Genomic DNA, 17,815 nt, shown 5'->3' with positions numbered 1-17,815 from the left:
ATCTTAGTTATTTCGTGCCTTCTGCTAGCTTTCGAATGTGTTTGCTCTTGCTTCTCTAGTTCTTTTAATTGTGACGTTAGGGTGTCAACTTTTGATCTTTCCTGCTTTCTCTTGTGGGCATTTAGTGCTATAAATTTCCCTCTACACACTGCTTTAAATGTGTCCCAGAGATTCTGGTATATTGTATTTTTGTTCTCATTGGTTTCAAAGAACATCTTTATTTCTGCCTTCATTTCGTTATGTATCCAGTAGTCATTCAGGAGCAGGTTGTTGAGTTTCCATGTAGTTGAGCGGTTTTGATTGAGTTTCTTAGTCCTGAGTTCTAGTTTGATTGCACTGTGGTCTGAGAGACAGTTTGTTATAATTTCTGTTCTTGTACATTTGCTGAGGAGTGCTTTACTTCCAACTATGTGGTCAATTTTGGAATAAGTGAGATGTGGTGCTGAGAAGAATGTATATTCTGTTGATTTGGGGTGGAGAGTTCTGTAGATGTCTGTTAGGTCTGCTTGTTGCAGAGTTGAGTTCAATTCCTGGATATCCTTGTTAATTTTCTGTCTCATTGATCTGTCTAATGTTGACAGTGGGGTGTTAGTCTCCCATTATTATTGTATGGGAGTCTAAGTCTCTTTGTAAGTCTCTAAGGACATGCTTTATGAATCTGGGTGCTCCAGTATTGGATGCATACATATTTAGGTTAGCTCTTCCTGAGATGAATTGATCCCTTTACCATTATGTAATGGGCTTCTTTGTCTCTTTTGATCTTTAATGGTTTAAAGTCTGTTTTATCAGAGACTAGGATTGCAACCCCTGCTTTTTTTTGTTTTCCATTTGCTTGGTAGATGTTCCTCCATCCCTTTATTTTGAGCCTATGTGTGTCTCTGCATGTGAGATGGGTCTCCTGAATACAGCAAACTGATGGGTCTTGATTCTATCCAATTTGCCAGTCTGTGTCTTTTAATTGGACCATTTAGTCCATTTACATTTAAGGTTAATATTGTTATGTGTGAACTTGATCCTGTCATTATGATATTAGCTGGTTATTTTGCTCGTTAGTTGATGCAGTTTCTTCCTAGCATCGATGGACTTTACATTTTGGCATGTTTTTGCAATGGCTGGTACCTGTTGTTCCTTTCCATGTTTAGTGCTTCCTTCAGGATCTCTTGTAGGGCAGGCCTGGTGGTGACAGAATCTCTAAGTATTTGCTTGTCTGTAAAGGATTTTATTTCTCCTTCACTTATGAAACTTAGTTTGGCTGGATATGAAATTCTGGGTTGAAAATTCTTTTCTTTAAGAATGCTGAATATTGGCCCCGACTCTCTTCTGGCTTGGAGAGTTTCTCCCGAGAGATCTACTGTTAGTCTGATGGGTTTCCCTTTGTGGGTAACCCGGCCTTTCTCTCTGGCTGCCCTTAACATTTTTTTCCTTCATTTCAACTTTGGTGAATCTGACAGTTATGTGTCTTGGAGTTGCTCTTTTCGAGGAGTATCTTTGTGGTGTTCTGTGTATTTCCTGAATTTGAATGTTGGCCTGCCTTACTAGGTTGGGGAAGTTCTCCTGGCTGATATCCTGCAGAGTGTTTTCCAACTTCTTTCTATTTTCCCCGTCACTGTCAGGCACACCAATCAGACGTAGATTTGGTCTTTTCACATAATCCCTTATTTCTTGGAGGCTTTGTTCATTTCTTTTTACTCTTTTTTCTCTACACTTCTCTTCTTGCTTCATTTCATTCATTTGATCTTCAATCACTGATACTCTTTCTTCCAGTTGATCGAGTCGGTTACTGAAGCTTGTGCATTTGTCACGTAGTTCTCGTGTTATGGTTTTCATCTCTATCGTTCTTTTAAGGACTTCTCTACATTGGTTATTCCAGTTAGCCATTCGTCAAATCTTTTTTCAAGGTTTTTAGTTTATTTGTGCTGGTTATGTCGTTCCTCCTTTAGCTCTGAGAAGTTTGATCGATTGAAGCCTTCTTCTCTCAACTCATCAAAGTCATTCTCCATCCAGCTTTGTTCCATTGCTGGTGATGAGCTGCGTTCCTTTGGAGGGAGGAGATGCGCTCTGATTTTTTGAATTTCCAGTTTTTCTGCACTGCTTTTCCCCCATCTTTGTGGTTTTATCTGCCTTTGGTCTTTGATGATGGTGATATACTGATGGGGTTTTGGTGTGGGTGTCCTTTCTGTTTGTTAGTTTTCCTTCTAACAGTCAGGACCCTCAGCTGCAGGTCTGTTGGAGTTTGCTGGAGGTCCACTCCAGGCTCTGTTTGCCTGGGTATCAGCAGCAGAGGCTGTAGAAGGTAGAATATTGCTGAACAGCGAGTGTTGCTGTCTGATTCTTGCTCTGGAAGCTTCGTCTCAGGGGTGTACCCAGCCGTGTGAGGTGTGAGGTGTCGGTCTGCACCTAGTGGGGGATGTCTCCCAGTTAGGCTACTCAGGGGTCAGGGACCCACTTAAGCAGGCAGTCTGTCCATTCTCAGATATCAACCTCCATGCTGGGAGATCCACTGCTCTCTTCAAAGCTGTTAGACAGGGACATTTACCTCTGCCGAGGTTTCTGCTGCTTTTTGTTTAGCTATGCCCTGTCCCCAGAGGTGGAGTCTACCAAGGTAGGCAGGCCTCCTTGAGCTGTGGTGGGCTCCACCCAATTCAATCTTCCCAAGTGGTTTGTTTACCTACTTAAGCCTCAGCAATGGCAGGTGCCCCTCCCCCAGGCTCGCTGCCACCTTGCAGTTAGTGCTAGCAATGAGGGAGGCTCCGTGGGTGTGGGACCCTCTGAGCCAGGTGTGGGATATAACCCCCTGTGTGCCGTTTGCTAAGACCCTTGGTAAAGTACAGTATTAGGGTGGGAGTTACCCGATTTTCCAGGTGTTGTGTGTCTCAATTTCCTTTGGCTAGGAAAAGGAATTCCCTTCCCCCTTGCACTTCCCAGGTGAGGCGATGCCTCGCCCTGTTTCAGCTCTCGCTGGTTGGGCTGCACCCGCAGACCAGCGCCAACTGTCCGACATGCCCCAGTGAGATGAACCCGGTACCTCAGTTGAAAATGCAGAAATCACCTGTCTTCTGTGTCACTCATGCTAGGAGCTGGAGGCTGGAGCTGTTCCTATTCAGCCATCTTGGGCGTGCCCCCATGAGGTATTATTATCACCTCAATTTTACAGATAAGAACTTGCTCAAGTTCTCACTAGTGCTAGTGCTGGAACCTAGACTCAGCTCAATTATTACAAAGCCCATGCTTTTAACCACCATGGTATTTCACACATTGCTATCCCATCATAGTACAGGACTTGTGACCTCATCATTATAACACAACTAGAACACTGAGCTCTTGTGCTTTCAGATATGTCTTGTGTGTAACAAAAAATAACAATAGAAAAGGATTATTTGAATTCCAACTCACTAATATTTCTTTTGAGTATATTACAGGCTTTTGGATAAGATAAGACACTCAACCTGAATTTCCATACAACCTGGCTGTAATTCAAGCTTCTAAAGGAGTAAATCAGGAAAAGTACTCTGTTAGGTATGGAATCATTTTTCAAAACAATTATGAGGGTTGCATTGTAAATTCACCAACACACTCCTATTTCAGAAGTTTTTCTTTCTGTTTTTCATTAAATAAAGTAGGCAAAAGGCCCCTGCCATAAAGCATTAACCCATCTCTGTGGACTAAGATGGTCAGTATGGGGTTTAGGATGCATTTACTTATGGGTGACGGTTTTCCTTCCAATCTGGCTAACATCAGCTTAAGCTTCCTTAAGTCATTTCTTAGTCTTCCTAACTGGATCTAGAAGTTTGAGATAAGCCTGATGAACTGTTCTGTTCTAAAAAAAAATTAGGGAACAACGCACATCACTACAACTAGTTTATTTTATTAAGAAATAAATTGCAGCCAGGCACGGTGGCTCATGGCTATAATTGCAGCACTCTGGGAGGCCAAGGTAGGTGGATTGCTTGAGCTCAAGAGTTCGAGACCAGCCTGGACAACATGGCGAAACCCTGTCTCTACCCAAAAAAAAAAAAAAAGAAACTGGGTGTGGTGGTGCACAACTGCAGTCTCATCTACCTGGAAGGCTGACCTCCCAAGCTTAGGTGATCCTGATGAGGCTGCGGGGAGCCATGATCTTGCTGCTGCACTCCAGCCTGGGTGACAGAGTGAGACCCTGTCTTAAAACCAAAAACAAAAAACCAAATTGCTTTCCAGGGTTCAAATGTAAACTACAGACAGGAGATTCCCATAACAACATATGAGGGCTTTAGGAAAAAACAAAACAAAAACAACCCTGGAAGATTTCAGGATAAATAGAAGATATGTTTTTCTACCAAACATACTTTCAAAAGTAGAAAATCATGGATTTAAAAAACTTTTTTTGTAGCACTTGGTATCTCTAAATGTATGAAGTTTCAAGTGTACTAACTTTATGAACACTTGTCTCTGTTCTTAAATGCATAACATGATCTTAGATTTTTGAGATCTTTAAAAATGTTAAGCAACACAAAGATTTCTACCCCATCTCCCTCCACATCTTTAAAAACCAAAAATCACCACTACCAAAACTCCATTACTGTTTGTGAATGAAGAATTTTCATGACTTGAAAACCTTCCTAATATCCAGTCTTTAACACTAACTTTTTTAGAAAGGAGAGCTCTTGTTGTGTTCTTTAACCTCTTTTCACTTCATAAAGTTCTTCATGGTTGACATCAGTATTATCCTCTTAAAAGTTCAAATGTGAACTAACAGCACCATTTATTGAAGGCATATTATTTTAAAATTAGTGATTTATCCCAAGGACAAAATGTTAAGTGGAAAAGTCAGTACTCAGATTCAGGTGTGACTCCCAGGCCCAAGCATAGCCTTTCTGAATGAATTAAGAAGGTCACTATATTAATTTTCATAAGGTGAAAGAAAACAAGCATTATATATTTTTCCACATCACAAAATGGTGAAGACCTAAGAGACTCCAGTGGCTGGCTCTGAACCCTACAGCAAGACAGTGGCAGAGTTGGAATGGATTCCAGATGTCTTTGCTAACCATTAAGAAAGAGTTACTGAATAACGTTCCATTACTCTAAAAAGTTACTGTTCCCAAGTGTATTGAGAATTCGGAGATCTGAAGTAAGACAGAAATCTTTGTTTTCAGTTGTCTTTAAGCTTCTGCCAGTAACATGGTCCCAGTAGAAGAAAACATAAAACTGTAATCTTAATCAAAATTTGCAACATCAAATACTATTTCAATAGTTTCAAATACTATTTCAAATAATACTAAAAAATATTTTAAGTGAATAAAGACTAACAATCTTCAAAAGTTTTACAGTTTCCTGTTTGTTTTATTTTGCCTACCATGCAAAACATTAAATTACTTTTATGTAAGAGCTGCTTATTCAAAACTTTGTTCTTACTCTGTTACTAGTTATATTAACAATATATCCCTTTTCTCCTTGGATCTTTGTAATAACGGAGTACAATTATATAACTTACATGCCATTTATAATTTACCCTGAAGAGTATTACCTAAAGCTCTTAGATTTAGTGAGGACATAAGTTTATCCTATTTTAAAGGGAGAAAATATGATATTGAGAAATCACACCAGTGTATCAGCAATAACTGAGGTTTCAGACCTCTGTGTTTTGCAGTTTTCACACTGACAAATTCTAGAGATGGATTAAAAAAAAAACTATTAAATCAATATGATAACTCTGTGAGGAAATATTTTCCTTGTTAAACATCTGGCCAACATGCAAGAGCTTCTAGACTATTTTAAAAATTTTTTTATACAGAGCTACAGTTCTTAACTTTCTGCAGCCAAGCCACTTCAGCCCCTATGGCCAGCCTACTTCACCCAAGTCACTTGTCAACACGTATGTGTACTTCCATGTGTGCAGAAGAACAGACAAATTCATATTTAGCTTTCAGATGAAAAGTATACCATTTTAAATGAAAGAGTTGGACTCAGAATAAGTTGTGTCAGAAGTTAAATGATAGAGACATATCCTAAGTCTTGATACTTTAAGAGACTAAATAATCACTTTAGAGGACCTTCCTGTGTGATACTTTTATTTAAGGATCACACTTTGAAAACTGTTACTCTATACTGATTGCCTGAGAAGTTCCTTTTACAGGCTGGCAGAAAAGCTCCCAAAAGAGTGTATGGCAGCGTTTTTCCTTCAAAGATTATTCTATTTCAGAATAGATTAAACTAAAATGTTCACAGAGTAACATTTTAAAATTCCGTAACAACAGTCAAAATACTCATTTTTGTTTGTACTACAAAGAGAAAGATAGTCTGCATGGCTATCTATCCCAAAAGTTGTAAAGATCATTGGTCTAGAGAGCCAGCAGACCAGTGCCTTTAAATCAGGTTCTATCTGAAGATATTTTCTTGAAATCACTATGTCAGTATAGATAATTTGACCATCTGTTTCCTGAGTGTTACATAAACCTTCCTTACATCATATGTCAAAATAAAACATTCCAGTTCACTAACCTTCACTAACCTTTATGGGATTTCAATTCCACTGTCCCCAGTTGACTGACATAAACATCTATAGCACCCTGATGAGCTGAGGCTTTTAGACATCCAGAAGATGAATCTAGGAAGAAGAAAAACCATAAGTAAAATCATTCTTACTTGATGAATGGAATTATAAACTTGAAACAAAAGGCTCTGCTTTAGCACTAGGATAAGGGGCTAAGAATCTTGCAAGGTTTAGTATTTCCTCATAACAATGCCATTGTTTGCACTTAAACGTAAACAGTATCAGAAATCTAGAAATCTATTAAACTAGACAACTAATTAAAAAATCTATATCTACATTAACCTGAATAACTTATCTCTAAACATTTACTCTAAAACTTAATGAATAGGAAGGAGAGTCTGCAAGTAATGGATCCTGAAACCACTAAGCACCATGGATATTTTTAGTTTTTTATCATGTTGACACATTTAGTAAACTTTCAGTAATTACCAAAGAATTCTACCTCATGTATAGTCACATACAAGCAGTAGCAAGGCTAACAAAAATCAAAACCTCTTATAATTTCTCCTTGTAGCAAATTTGCTAATACTAAGAAGTACTCCTAATAGTAAAAGATTACTCTACATAAAGTTGTTGAATTTCTTTTTTTCTGTAGAGACAGGGTCTCGCTATGTTGCCCAGGCTGGTCTCTGACTCCTGGGATCAAGTGATACTCCTGGGATTACAGACACAAATCACTGTTCCTGGCTTGCTGCATTTCTTTAGGGGGCAGAAGGACAGGGAATAATTTGAAGAATAGCTTGTTTATATCTAATAATTCTTTTCAAGTTTCTGGAATTGAACAGGTATCGTTAAGTGTGGATAAGAAAATAATAAAGGTAACCCTGATTTGACATTCAAATTTCCCTATGTTGTTGATGACTCCACTTTTCAATCAACCAGTATTTCAAGTTCAAGTGAAAACAGTCAGAAATAAGGAAGTAAGAAAATGAACTTGAAGAGTCAGTACTAAGTGGTTTTTCCTTCTTCTCTTTCTCCCATGGCAATTGAATCTTTAATTTAGTATTCTATCTGACTGCCTGGAGAAGGCCAAAGCATATTCTTTTTAGAGAAGCCTCTTAAAAAGCATATTTTATCAGGAGGTTTTATTACTTCAAAGTGGAAACAAAGTAGGGAGTGTGGTGAAAACTATGCCAAAAATATACTTTCTACAAAACAGAGAAAGAAAACATTTGTGTGTGTGTGTGTGTGTATGTGTGTGTGTATATATATATATATATATATATATATATATATATAGAGAGAGAGAGAGAGAGAGAGAGAGAGAGAGAGAGAGAAAGGAGCCAACATTTTTCTTTTAAAAAAATATTAACTGACTTCAAACAAAGACAATAAATTTGGAATAAACTGTGTAAAATCTGGCTCCCATATCATTTATAATAATTTATTTCCAATCTATAATGGAAAATGCCCTTTATCAGATTCAATTTATTTAGTTTTCAAGTGTCAAAAGTAAACACTGACGTTGGGAAATGAAACCACTAGAAATAAATGACACAGAATAGCTGGACAAAATGAACATTTCACTGCTTATGTACCAACAGAACTCCTTTTTAAACCTCTTACTGCATCCTAAAAGAAGCCAAGTAAAAATTACATTATGCTAAAAAAAAGAAAAGTGCAATACACAAGGTGTGTATTATTCCAGTTTGAACAAAGTAAAATAGCTGAAACATTAGTTTGATTTCTCGCTTTCTCAAGGAGGGGAAAAAAAAACACGGAATTTTTATGTGGCTCATAAACAATAGTTTCATTTATTTTTCCCTCCAAATAAGAAATAAATGACAGCTAAATAATTATATCCTAAGCCACAAAGTAATTATATTCTCATGTTATTTGTACTGATCTCTAATAATGGCTTATCCTTTGGAGGCTGTCAAAAAATAAAAAAATGAAAACTCAAGATGTTTTCGAAAAAGAAGGCAACGGTGATACTTTAAAACTATGTAGCAAAACAAGCCCTATTTTTTTGTTTAACACAAATTATCACAACCAAAATTAATTATCAAAGTAAAATTAAGACTTCATCCACAGAATTTCATTCTTTTGGAGTTTACATAATGGAGAAATTCTATAGATCTGGGAGAAAGTCCTGTAGATCTAATGTATAGCATGGTGACTGTAATTAACAATACTGTACTGTAAACTTGAAATCTGCTAAAAGAGTAAATCTTAAACAAATTTTCATCATACACATAAAATGGTAATGAGGTGAAGTGACAGATATGTTAACTAAACTGACTGTGGAAATCATTTCACAATATATATGTATATCAAATCATCATATTGCATGTACACCTTAAATATATATGGTTTTGTCAATTATGTCTCAATAAAGACAGTAAAAGCAAAAAAAAAAAAAAAAAAACCAAACAAAACAAAAAACAACACAAAAGAAACCAAAATAAATCTACATTGTAATGTGTTTAGCTCAGTGCTTTGAACATGGGCACTGAGTAAATGATAGATATTTTAAAGAAAGGGCCAGGTGTGGTGGCTTATGCCTGTAATTCCAGCACTTTGGGAGGCCAAGGCAGGAGAACTGCTTGAAGCCAGGCATTTGCGACCAGTATGGGCAACAAACTGAGACCTTGTCTCTATTTTTTTAAATAATAAATAAGTAAATAAAATTTAAAAGAAAAATCAGTCAGTATAGTTGGCCATATTAATAAACTAAAGGAAAAATGATCATTTCAATAAATTGAGGAAATGTATTTGACAAAATTCAACACTCAAGTCACAACCAAAGAAAGTAAAAAAAGAGAAACTTAATTTAAGCAAACAAGGAATAAAAGGTAACTCTCCCAATCTGATAAAAGGCATCTGTTAAAAATCTATAGGTAACATCACACTTAATGGTAAAATAGTGAGTGCCTTCCCCCTAATAGTGGGGACGAGGATAGGGATCAAGTGCAGGGAACCACACTCTCATCACTACAACTCAACGTTATACTGAAGTTCATAGCTAGTCGGATAAGGCAAGAAAAAAATTAAAGTAATAAAGATAGCAAAGAAAGAGGTAAAACTATATGTACAGATGAAAATGTCTACTCAGCTAGGAAAGGATTCTAGATTCGAGAAAACCACTATTAGAAAGAATAAATTTAGCAAAGTCACAAAATACAAGGTCCATATATAAGAATTATTTATATATGGGCCGGGCGCGGTGGCTCACGCCTGTAATCCCAGCACTTTGGGAGGCTGAGGCGGGCGGATCATGAGGTCAGCAGATCGAGACCATCCTAGCTAACACGGTGAAACCCTGTCTCTACTAAAAATACAAAAAAAAAAAAATTAGTCGGGCATAGTGGCGGGCGCCTGTAGTCCCAGCTACTGGAGAGGCTGAGGCAGGAGAATGGCGTGAACCCGGGAGGCGGAGCTTGCAGTGAGCCGAGATCCCGCCACTGCACTTCAGCCTGGGAGACAGAGTGACATTCCCGTCTCAAAAAAAAAAAAAAACAAAAAAAACAAAAAAAAACAAAAAACATTTGTATTTACATATATCAGCAGTAGACAATTAGAAGCAAAGTCTTAAAACCTGTCTCATTTATAACAGTGTTAAAAACACAAATGAATTTAACTAAGTGCCAGACTTCTACGTTGAAAATTACAAAGCAATGCTGAGAAAAATTAAGGAAGATCTAAATAAATAGAAATAGCTACCTACCATGTTCATTAATTGGAAGATTCAATGTGATTCAGTGCAATCCCAAACATAATCACAACTGTACTTTTTGGTAGAAATTGACTGGAAAATCAAAGGACCTATTATATCCAAAGCAATCTTTAGAAGGAACAAATTTGGAAGACTTCAACTACCTGATTTACAGACTTACCAAAGTTACAGTAATCATGATATTGTGGCACTGGTATACGGCTCAACAAACAAATCAATGAATTAGGAGCAAGAGATCAGACATTGAGCCACACTTATATGGTCATTTGATTTTAGACAAGGATACTAAAGTAATCCATCAGAGAAAGGAAGTTTTTTCAACAAACGGTGATATAAAAAATTTTTTTAACTGACAATAATAAATGTTGATGAGGATGTGGAGCAACTCAAATTCTCATACATTGTTGATGAGAGTATAAAGTGGAACTTTGGGAAAAAGGTCTGGTAGTTTATCATAAAGTTAAACACAGAACCTACCTAGTCAACTCAGCAATTCCACACCTAAGTATTTACCCAAGAGGAAAAAAATATATAAATCCCTAAAATGACTTACATTAGTATATTCATAGCAGCTTTATTTACAGTTGCCAAAAAATTAGAAATAGCCCAGGTGTCCATCAACAGTAGAATGAACAAATTAAGCCTTCTAATAGCCTGCTTTCACTTCTGAACCCTTCTGGTACATTATGAAATAACAGCTAGGTTGTTCTTTTAAAATATAAATTATATATCACTTCCCTAACATCCTGTTATAGTTGGAATAAAGTCTGAACTCTTGCCCTGTCTCCAAGGTCCTAAGATCTAGTCTTACTTACCTCATATCCTACCACTTTCCCCATAAGCCAGCCTTCTATCCCCTAAAAATAATAAACTTCCATTTTCAAGGCCTGCACTTGCTGTTCCTCTATCTCGGGAGCCCTGTATCCAGAATTTTACATAACTCTTTGTCATTAGTCTGGCTTTAGTTTAAATGTACCCTCTCCAGACCACCCCCAATTGCCTAACTGATGTAGCTTTCTTTTCCCCAATCTCTATTCAGTTACCCTTTCTTATTTCTTCATTGTACTTACCACAAACTAAAATTACCTTTTGTTATTTATATGCTTGTTGTCTTTCTTCCCAGGGCTCAGAGAAGTGAGGTCTCTGAACACAAAAACTATGTCCTGTTGACCAGCATGTTCCCTAGTACCTAAAAGAATTCTTAATACATGGCAGATACTCAGTAAATATATGTTGACTAACTAGTTATTGGTATTCACAAGGTTGTCTTCAAATGTTAACACATTTGGAGACCAATAAACAGTGACATTATTTATATCTTTCTTTCAAAGACTTAATTTAGATATTTGAAGAATTCAAGAAATTTATAAGATCTTTCTTTCTTTTTTTTCAGAGAAGTTTAGCAAGAAATATAAGACATTTCTTAATACTAGCTCAGGCAATTTTTTTCGAGTGGACATAATTAGTACATTAGTTCTGCCTATATTTGACTTGTGAGCCTGTCAAGTTCATCAGTTAAACTGTAGACTTCATTTATTCTAATAAAGTCATCACAAATATACCTATTTTTAAAAGTGGGCAAAATACATGAACTAGTAGCTTAGCACGTACCTACTGTGATGTTACCCATCTTGCTTTGTAATGTTATATTACCTGCAAAAAAAGAAAAAGATAGTTTCATGTACTAGAGACAATCTAGAAAGGAACTGTGATACATAGCAATGCTAAAACATGGATGAATATCTACAATGTTATTTTTGTGGGCAATTTTTCCCAATATCACAAATCCAGTCAAAGATTTAGCTGTAGTTCTGAAATAACTAGCCTTAGGTACCTCTGCAAACCTTCTTTCTCTACTACTAAACCTTAAGCTTTTATAGCATAATTACAAATCACCATACCTACTGGCACAGAGGAAAAACAATACTTCTAAAACCCATAAGTGAAAAAAAATTACTGAAACATAATCACTATACATTTTCAACCTAAATATCAATGTATTTATCAGATCACACAAAGCCAAGTTTTCAACCAAGTAACACTAAAATATGGTATGGAAAAAAAGAATTACGTTTATTTTTCAGGCCACTTGCCATGTCTATTAAAGTAGTTTCTGGGCCAAGAATTAAAGTGGTTTGAGATACAAATAATGAATACATGGAGGTATGACTAACAAAACAGAACAAAGAAGCTTCAAAGGTTTCCGTCTTAGTGAAAATATGTTTCCCATGATAGGTATGGAATATTGCAACCATTCTTCCCAGCCCCTTTCCCCTAATACCAAAAGTAGTAGGATTATTCTTCATATGTGTGTTTGTATGTATAAGTATTCCTAAAATCAGGAACTCATATTTATTCTACTGAAAATATAAGCAATAATGTTATCTCTTCTAAAATAATTCCAAAACTACACTAAAAAGTAAAGGAATAACTTTGGCTTCAGAATTAATCTTCAGTAAATTCATTTTATCTCATTTCACATACCTTATGAATACCAACTTATATCAGTATCTGGGAAAAAGCAAAAAAGGCACTGGATTCATTTACTCAACAGCCAGATGCACCTGATTGCAAAAATCCATCTAAAGGTCTAATATACCATCATATTTCCTGTGAGTATATGAACAAGGAGTATATTTGTGTATGAATAAAAACTTGGTCTGTGTACTGAAGCTTATAGGATTACTATTTTTTTTTTCATATTTTAGATTCGGGGATACACGTACATGTTTTTTACCTGGGTATATTGTGTGATGCTGAAGTCTGGGGTACAAATGGTCCCATCACCCACGTACTAAGCATAGTACCCAATAGATTTTCAACCCTTGCCCCATCCCTCCATCCCCCATCTAGTAGACTCCAGTTTCTATTGTTGCCATCCTTATGTCCATGATTATCCAATATTTACCCCCCACTTATAAGTAAGACCATGTGGTATTTGGTTTTCTATTCCTGTGTTAATTCACTTAGGATAATGGCCTCCAACTGCATCCATGCTGCTGCAAAGGATATAATTTCATTCTTCTTTATGGCCACATAATATTCCATGGTGTATATGTACCCCATTTTCTTTATCCAGTCTACCACTGATGGGCACATAGGTTGATTACATGTCTTTGCTATTGTGAATGGAGCTGCAGTGAACATGTTGAGTGCATGTGTCTTTTTGGAAGAATGATTTATTTTCTTTTGGATATATATCCAATAATGGGATTGCTGGGTTGAATGGTAGTTCTGTTTTAAGTTCTTTGAGAAATCTTCAAACTGCTTTGCACAGTGGCTGAACTAATTTACATTCCCACCAACAGTGTATGAGTTTTCCCCTTTCTCCACAGCCTCGCCAGTGTCTGTTGTTTTTTGACTTATTTTTAATAATAGCTATTCTGACTGGTGTGAGATGACATCTCATTGTGGTATTGATTTGCATTTCTCTGATGACTAGTGATTTGGAGCAGATTTTCATGTTTGTTGGTTTCTTGTACGTCTTCTCTTGAGAAGTATCTGTTCCTGTTTTTTGCTCATTTTTAATAGGGTTATTAGTTTTTTGCTTATTGATTTAACTTCCTTGAAGATTCAAAGGAACAAAGGATATTAAACCTTTGTCAGATGCAGAGTTTGCAAATATTTTCTCCCATTCTGTAGGTTGTCCATTTACTCTGTCGATAATTTATTTTGCAGTGCAGAAGCTTTTTCATTTAATTAGATCCCACTTGCTTGAACATGGCCTATAAATGAATCTGAAGGGGTGACTCTAAAACCTTTTGTTAAGACCCCAGAAAGATGGTGGTACCTCATGGTATTAATCAGTTACACCAAAAAAAAAAAAATTTAAAAAGATTAAGACCTCACAGATCCTCTCAATCAAATAGACCTAGAAAGCTGGAGGGCATTAACCTCAATATTGCTGCAGAAACCCATATTTTGAAAAGATTTTTGGATGTGGCTTTTGTCCAATGGAATGAAAGCCAGTGAGATTCACAGAAGACTGACAAAGTTTTTGAGACAATTATATCAGTAAATATTGCCAACTTGGACTGAAGGGGACAGTGACAGTACAAAGTGAAATGAGACCACTGGACCCTCAGAATTCTACTAGCAGGAAGCAGACTGAGAAAACTACTCAACTGTAAAGATGTGCTACATTTCATAAAAAAGGATGAATGACTTAGAGGGTGGAACCAAGAGCTCAGTGGTCGAAACCTAGAACCATGAAGAATTATTCCCAGGCCTTGAGATCTAATAAAAGAACCTCTAACATTTGCCCACCTGAAAAAATCACTATGGATCAGTGACTCCTTTGTGCCTCCCATTTCAACAAGAAAGTCCACAGTCATTATCCAATGCCTGTCCACTCTGTTTGGTGTGTAGGTGATGTGTGTGTGTGTGTGTGTGTGTGTGTGTGTGTGTGTGTGTGTGTATGTTTAGGGGGTGGGTAGACAATTTGTCTCTTTAGTTCATCAGTCTTCAGATTCGCACCTGAGGAGCTTCATTTTCACCTGGAGCTGATTTGGATGCAGAGATTCTGGTCTTTCAGCTGATGCATGATGGGATGATACTTTTGGGAACCTTGGGAGGAAGAGAGTATATTTTGCATGTAGGAAGGACATGAATCATTGGAGGGCCAGAGGACACAGTGGCTATCTAAAACCTCATAGAATATCTGGAAAGATGCACACATGAAAAGTTAAAAATCAGTATATATTAATAATTTTAATATCCTAAGTGGACAGCATGACTCAGGTGCCACAGCACTTACAGGAAAGAGACTAAAATGACCTAGCTTGGACAGGGAGGTTTAGTCATATAGAAGGTATCACTTGAGCTGAAATTTGAAATGTGAGTAAAATGTTAATATGCTGAGAAAAAAAAATTTCCTGGGAAAATAAATCATATAAGCAAATATAAAAAAGCAGAGCTATACATACTATGTTTAAATAATGCAGATCAGATAGGCTGGAGCAATGAGGCAAGTCTATGAGGACAGGAATCACATCTTTCTTATTTAGCTTCATATCTGGGAACTTAGCACAGTGCATAGTACATAGTAAACACAATTATTTTGTGAACAAATAAAAAGTTTGGAAAAGTAGGCAAAGAGCAACGTGTGTGGTAGAACCACAGAGTGCTAAGTCTACTGACTATCCTACACCAAAAATGTCAGTGAACAATTTCAAGATGGATAAAAATATAAGAAAACCATGCTTTAAGGAGATTCCCCTAGTGTGAGACAGTGGGTGTTTCCATACTCAGCATTCTCTTTACTGCTTGTTGTGGTTTGAATGTTCCCCCAAAAGTTCATGTGTTGGAAACTTGGTCCCCAATGCATCAATACTGTGAGGTGGGACCTTTGGGAGTTAATTGAGTCATAAGGGCTCTGCCCTCATGAATGAATTAACCCATTCATGAATCAATGGATTAATGGGTCATGGAGGGAGTAGGTTAGCTATCACAAGAGTGGGTCTGTTATAAGAGCCAGTGTAGGTGTCTCTCATGCAGCCTCTCTCCATGTGAAGCCTGAGCCATTTCATGACTCTGCAGAGCCCCTATCAGCAAGAAGGCTCTCACTAGATGCAGCTCCTAGACCTCAGACTTCTCAGCCTCCAGAACTGTAATATATAAACTTTAAAAATCACTCAGTCTCAGGTATTCTGTTATAGCAACAGAAAACAGACTAAGACACTGCTCTAACTCCTGAACAATAAAAGATGAAGCAGACAGGTCCCTGATATTTGTAACTTTATTAATAAAGAACTATGATAAAGTTTTACAGTCATTTAGCTAGTGAATCCAGTCACCCACTCATCAAGGCAATGGAGCTTTACTGTTTTACACTAGAGTCTTTAATAATGCAGTAAAAATTTAGTATTTTTTTAAATAAAAGTATGGTCTTTTTTAAAAGGCCAATCATTAGTGCTTGTCACAAAAGTGAGGAGGTCTTGAGAAAATAATGATTCTTTGAACCAGAAAATAGAAGTTTTAGATCTATACGAAATGAGGGTTAGTTGATTATAGTGGGACCTATAGAGTCTCAGATAACATTCTTCATGAATGTTAGAGTCCTACTGTATACTAAAAGCATAATGGAGCAACAACAACAAAAACCCAAGGAATTAAGGAATCATTTCAAATACTGTATAGTTATATACTATATAGTTATACACTTCAAAATATTTTTGTCAATTCTAAATAAAACAGTAAACAAAAACTTATTTTCAACTCATATCAAAATATTTAGAAAATCTCTACCTTAAACAGAAATATTCTAAAGTCATTAGAAAACACAAAATGGATGCCTTGCCTCAAATGCATAGTGGAATAAAGTATTATATTTAAAAGTATACAAAGCAACAAAATGGGCATTATTAGCAAAATTTTCTATATTTTGGTTTCACCTACTTCATATCACTGAAAATAATAAATTAATTATTTGAGAGGAGTAAATCTTAGTAAAAGTTTCTTTCCAATAAAGCAGACACCAGATGGTCTGTAATAACTATGTGTGCTTACCCTACTCTCAAGTTATATAACTTTTCCACAAATCCCAGTATTTGAGAAAATAGATAGTTTTTCTTAGCTTGTAACCTTTCATTCTAGCATGGTCAGAGGAAAAAAATATGTAATCAATTTAAAGATAAACATTGGTTTATTTTTCTTCACCAAAAGAAATGTGATTATAGTTAAAGCACATATAACTCTTATAATCCAAACAGAGTAATCAAGTATCCTTAGAGATTAAGTCATTTTGTGTTTTTTGGTGGGTAGGGGTGGGGAGGTGGAAAGGCAGACACTTGTATTTGCAAGCCACAGTGCTAAATGTTAAGAATATAGAGATGAATAAAACATAATCGTTGCTCTTGAGGAGTTTATGATTAGGCAAGGATTTGTAGAAAACCAGAGATAAGGCAAGATGCTTTAGCTGAGGACTGAAAGATTTAAAAAGTCAAGAAGATTTTTAAAAAGCTAGGAAAAGCATTTCAGGCAGAATATAAACAGTGTGATCAGTATGATCAAAGGCTCTGATCAAGAACTCAGAGTTATAAAACAGGTAAAAATGTGTGTAGGAAAAAAGACTGTAACTCTGGAGACAAAGCATGGAGGGGACAAAGAAGAGGGAAAAGGGAAGTTGGGCACGTCACTAAGGCAGTAGAAAACGGTCTGAGTAAGAGAATGACATGTTCAATGTGCATCACTAATAAACTACTTTAGCTGCAGTGAGGAGAAATGGAATCTGAAGAAGGCAAAGCTGGAGGCAAAGTTATTGCTAATATCAAGGCAAGAGGTCACAAGGGTCTAAAACAGAAGTGTAGAAATTAGCAGGAAAAAGGTGAGATAGACTGAAGAACTATTTAGGAGATGAAAGGTGCCTAAACTTGGTAGTTGATTAGATGTAGGAGATGAGAAAGAAACAGGAAGTTAAGACCACTGCCAGGTTTATAGCATGGGAATTGGGAACATGGCAATATCAGAAACAGCAAATGAAAATAAGGAAAGAGGACACATTACAGATGACATTCAGGGACTGGGAAAGAAGGAGAAAAAGCTAGAAATGTTGATCCAAATGGCTATGTCTACCTGCCAGATGGAGGTATAAATTAGTCGGGGCTAGA

General features: G+C 36.5%; 1 protein-coding gene across 10 annotated transcripts in view; it reads right to left on the bottom strand.

The window, feature by feature from the left end:
• Positions 1 to 17,815, bottom strand: part of FAM185A (family with sequence similarity 185 member A) — a 121,771-nt gene that overhangs the window by 83,997 nt on the left and 19,959 nt on the right. For 8 of the 10 annotated variants that reach the window (XM_065541058.2, XM_065541054.2, XM_015447877.4 and 5 more), the window contains exons 5-6: positions 11,820 to 11,861; positions 6,491 to 6,586 (exon numbers count right to left, since the gene is read on the bottom strand). In XM_065541058.2, coding sequence (XP_065397130.1) covers positions 6,491 to 6,586; positions 11,820 to 11,861 — 138 coding nt within the window. Of the gene's footprint in view, positions 1 to 6,480; positions 6,587 to 11,819; positions 11,862 to 17,815 lie in introns of all 10 variants that reach the window. The other 2 variants (XR_012432750.1, XR_012432751.1) reach the window with 1 other exon arrangement.

The sequence above is a fragment of the Macaca fascicularis genome, chromosome 3, assembly GCF_037993035.2.
Source record: "Macaca fascicularis isolate 582-1 chromosome 3, T2T-MFA8v1.1".
In the NCBI taxonomy this organism is placed as follows: domain Eukaryota; kingdom Metazoa; phylum Chordata; class Mammalia; order Primates; family Cercopithecidae; genus Macaca; species Macaca fascicularis.
This window is presented reverse-complemented; position numbering and strand designations above follow the sequence as displayed.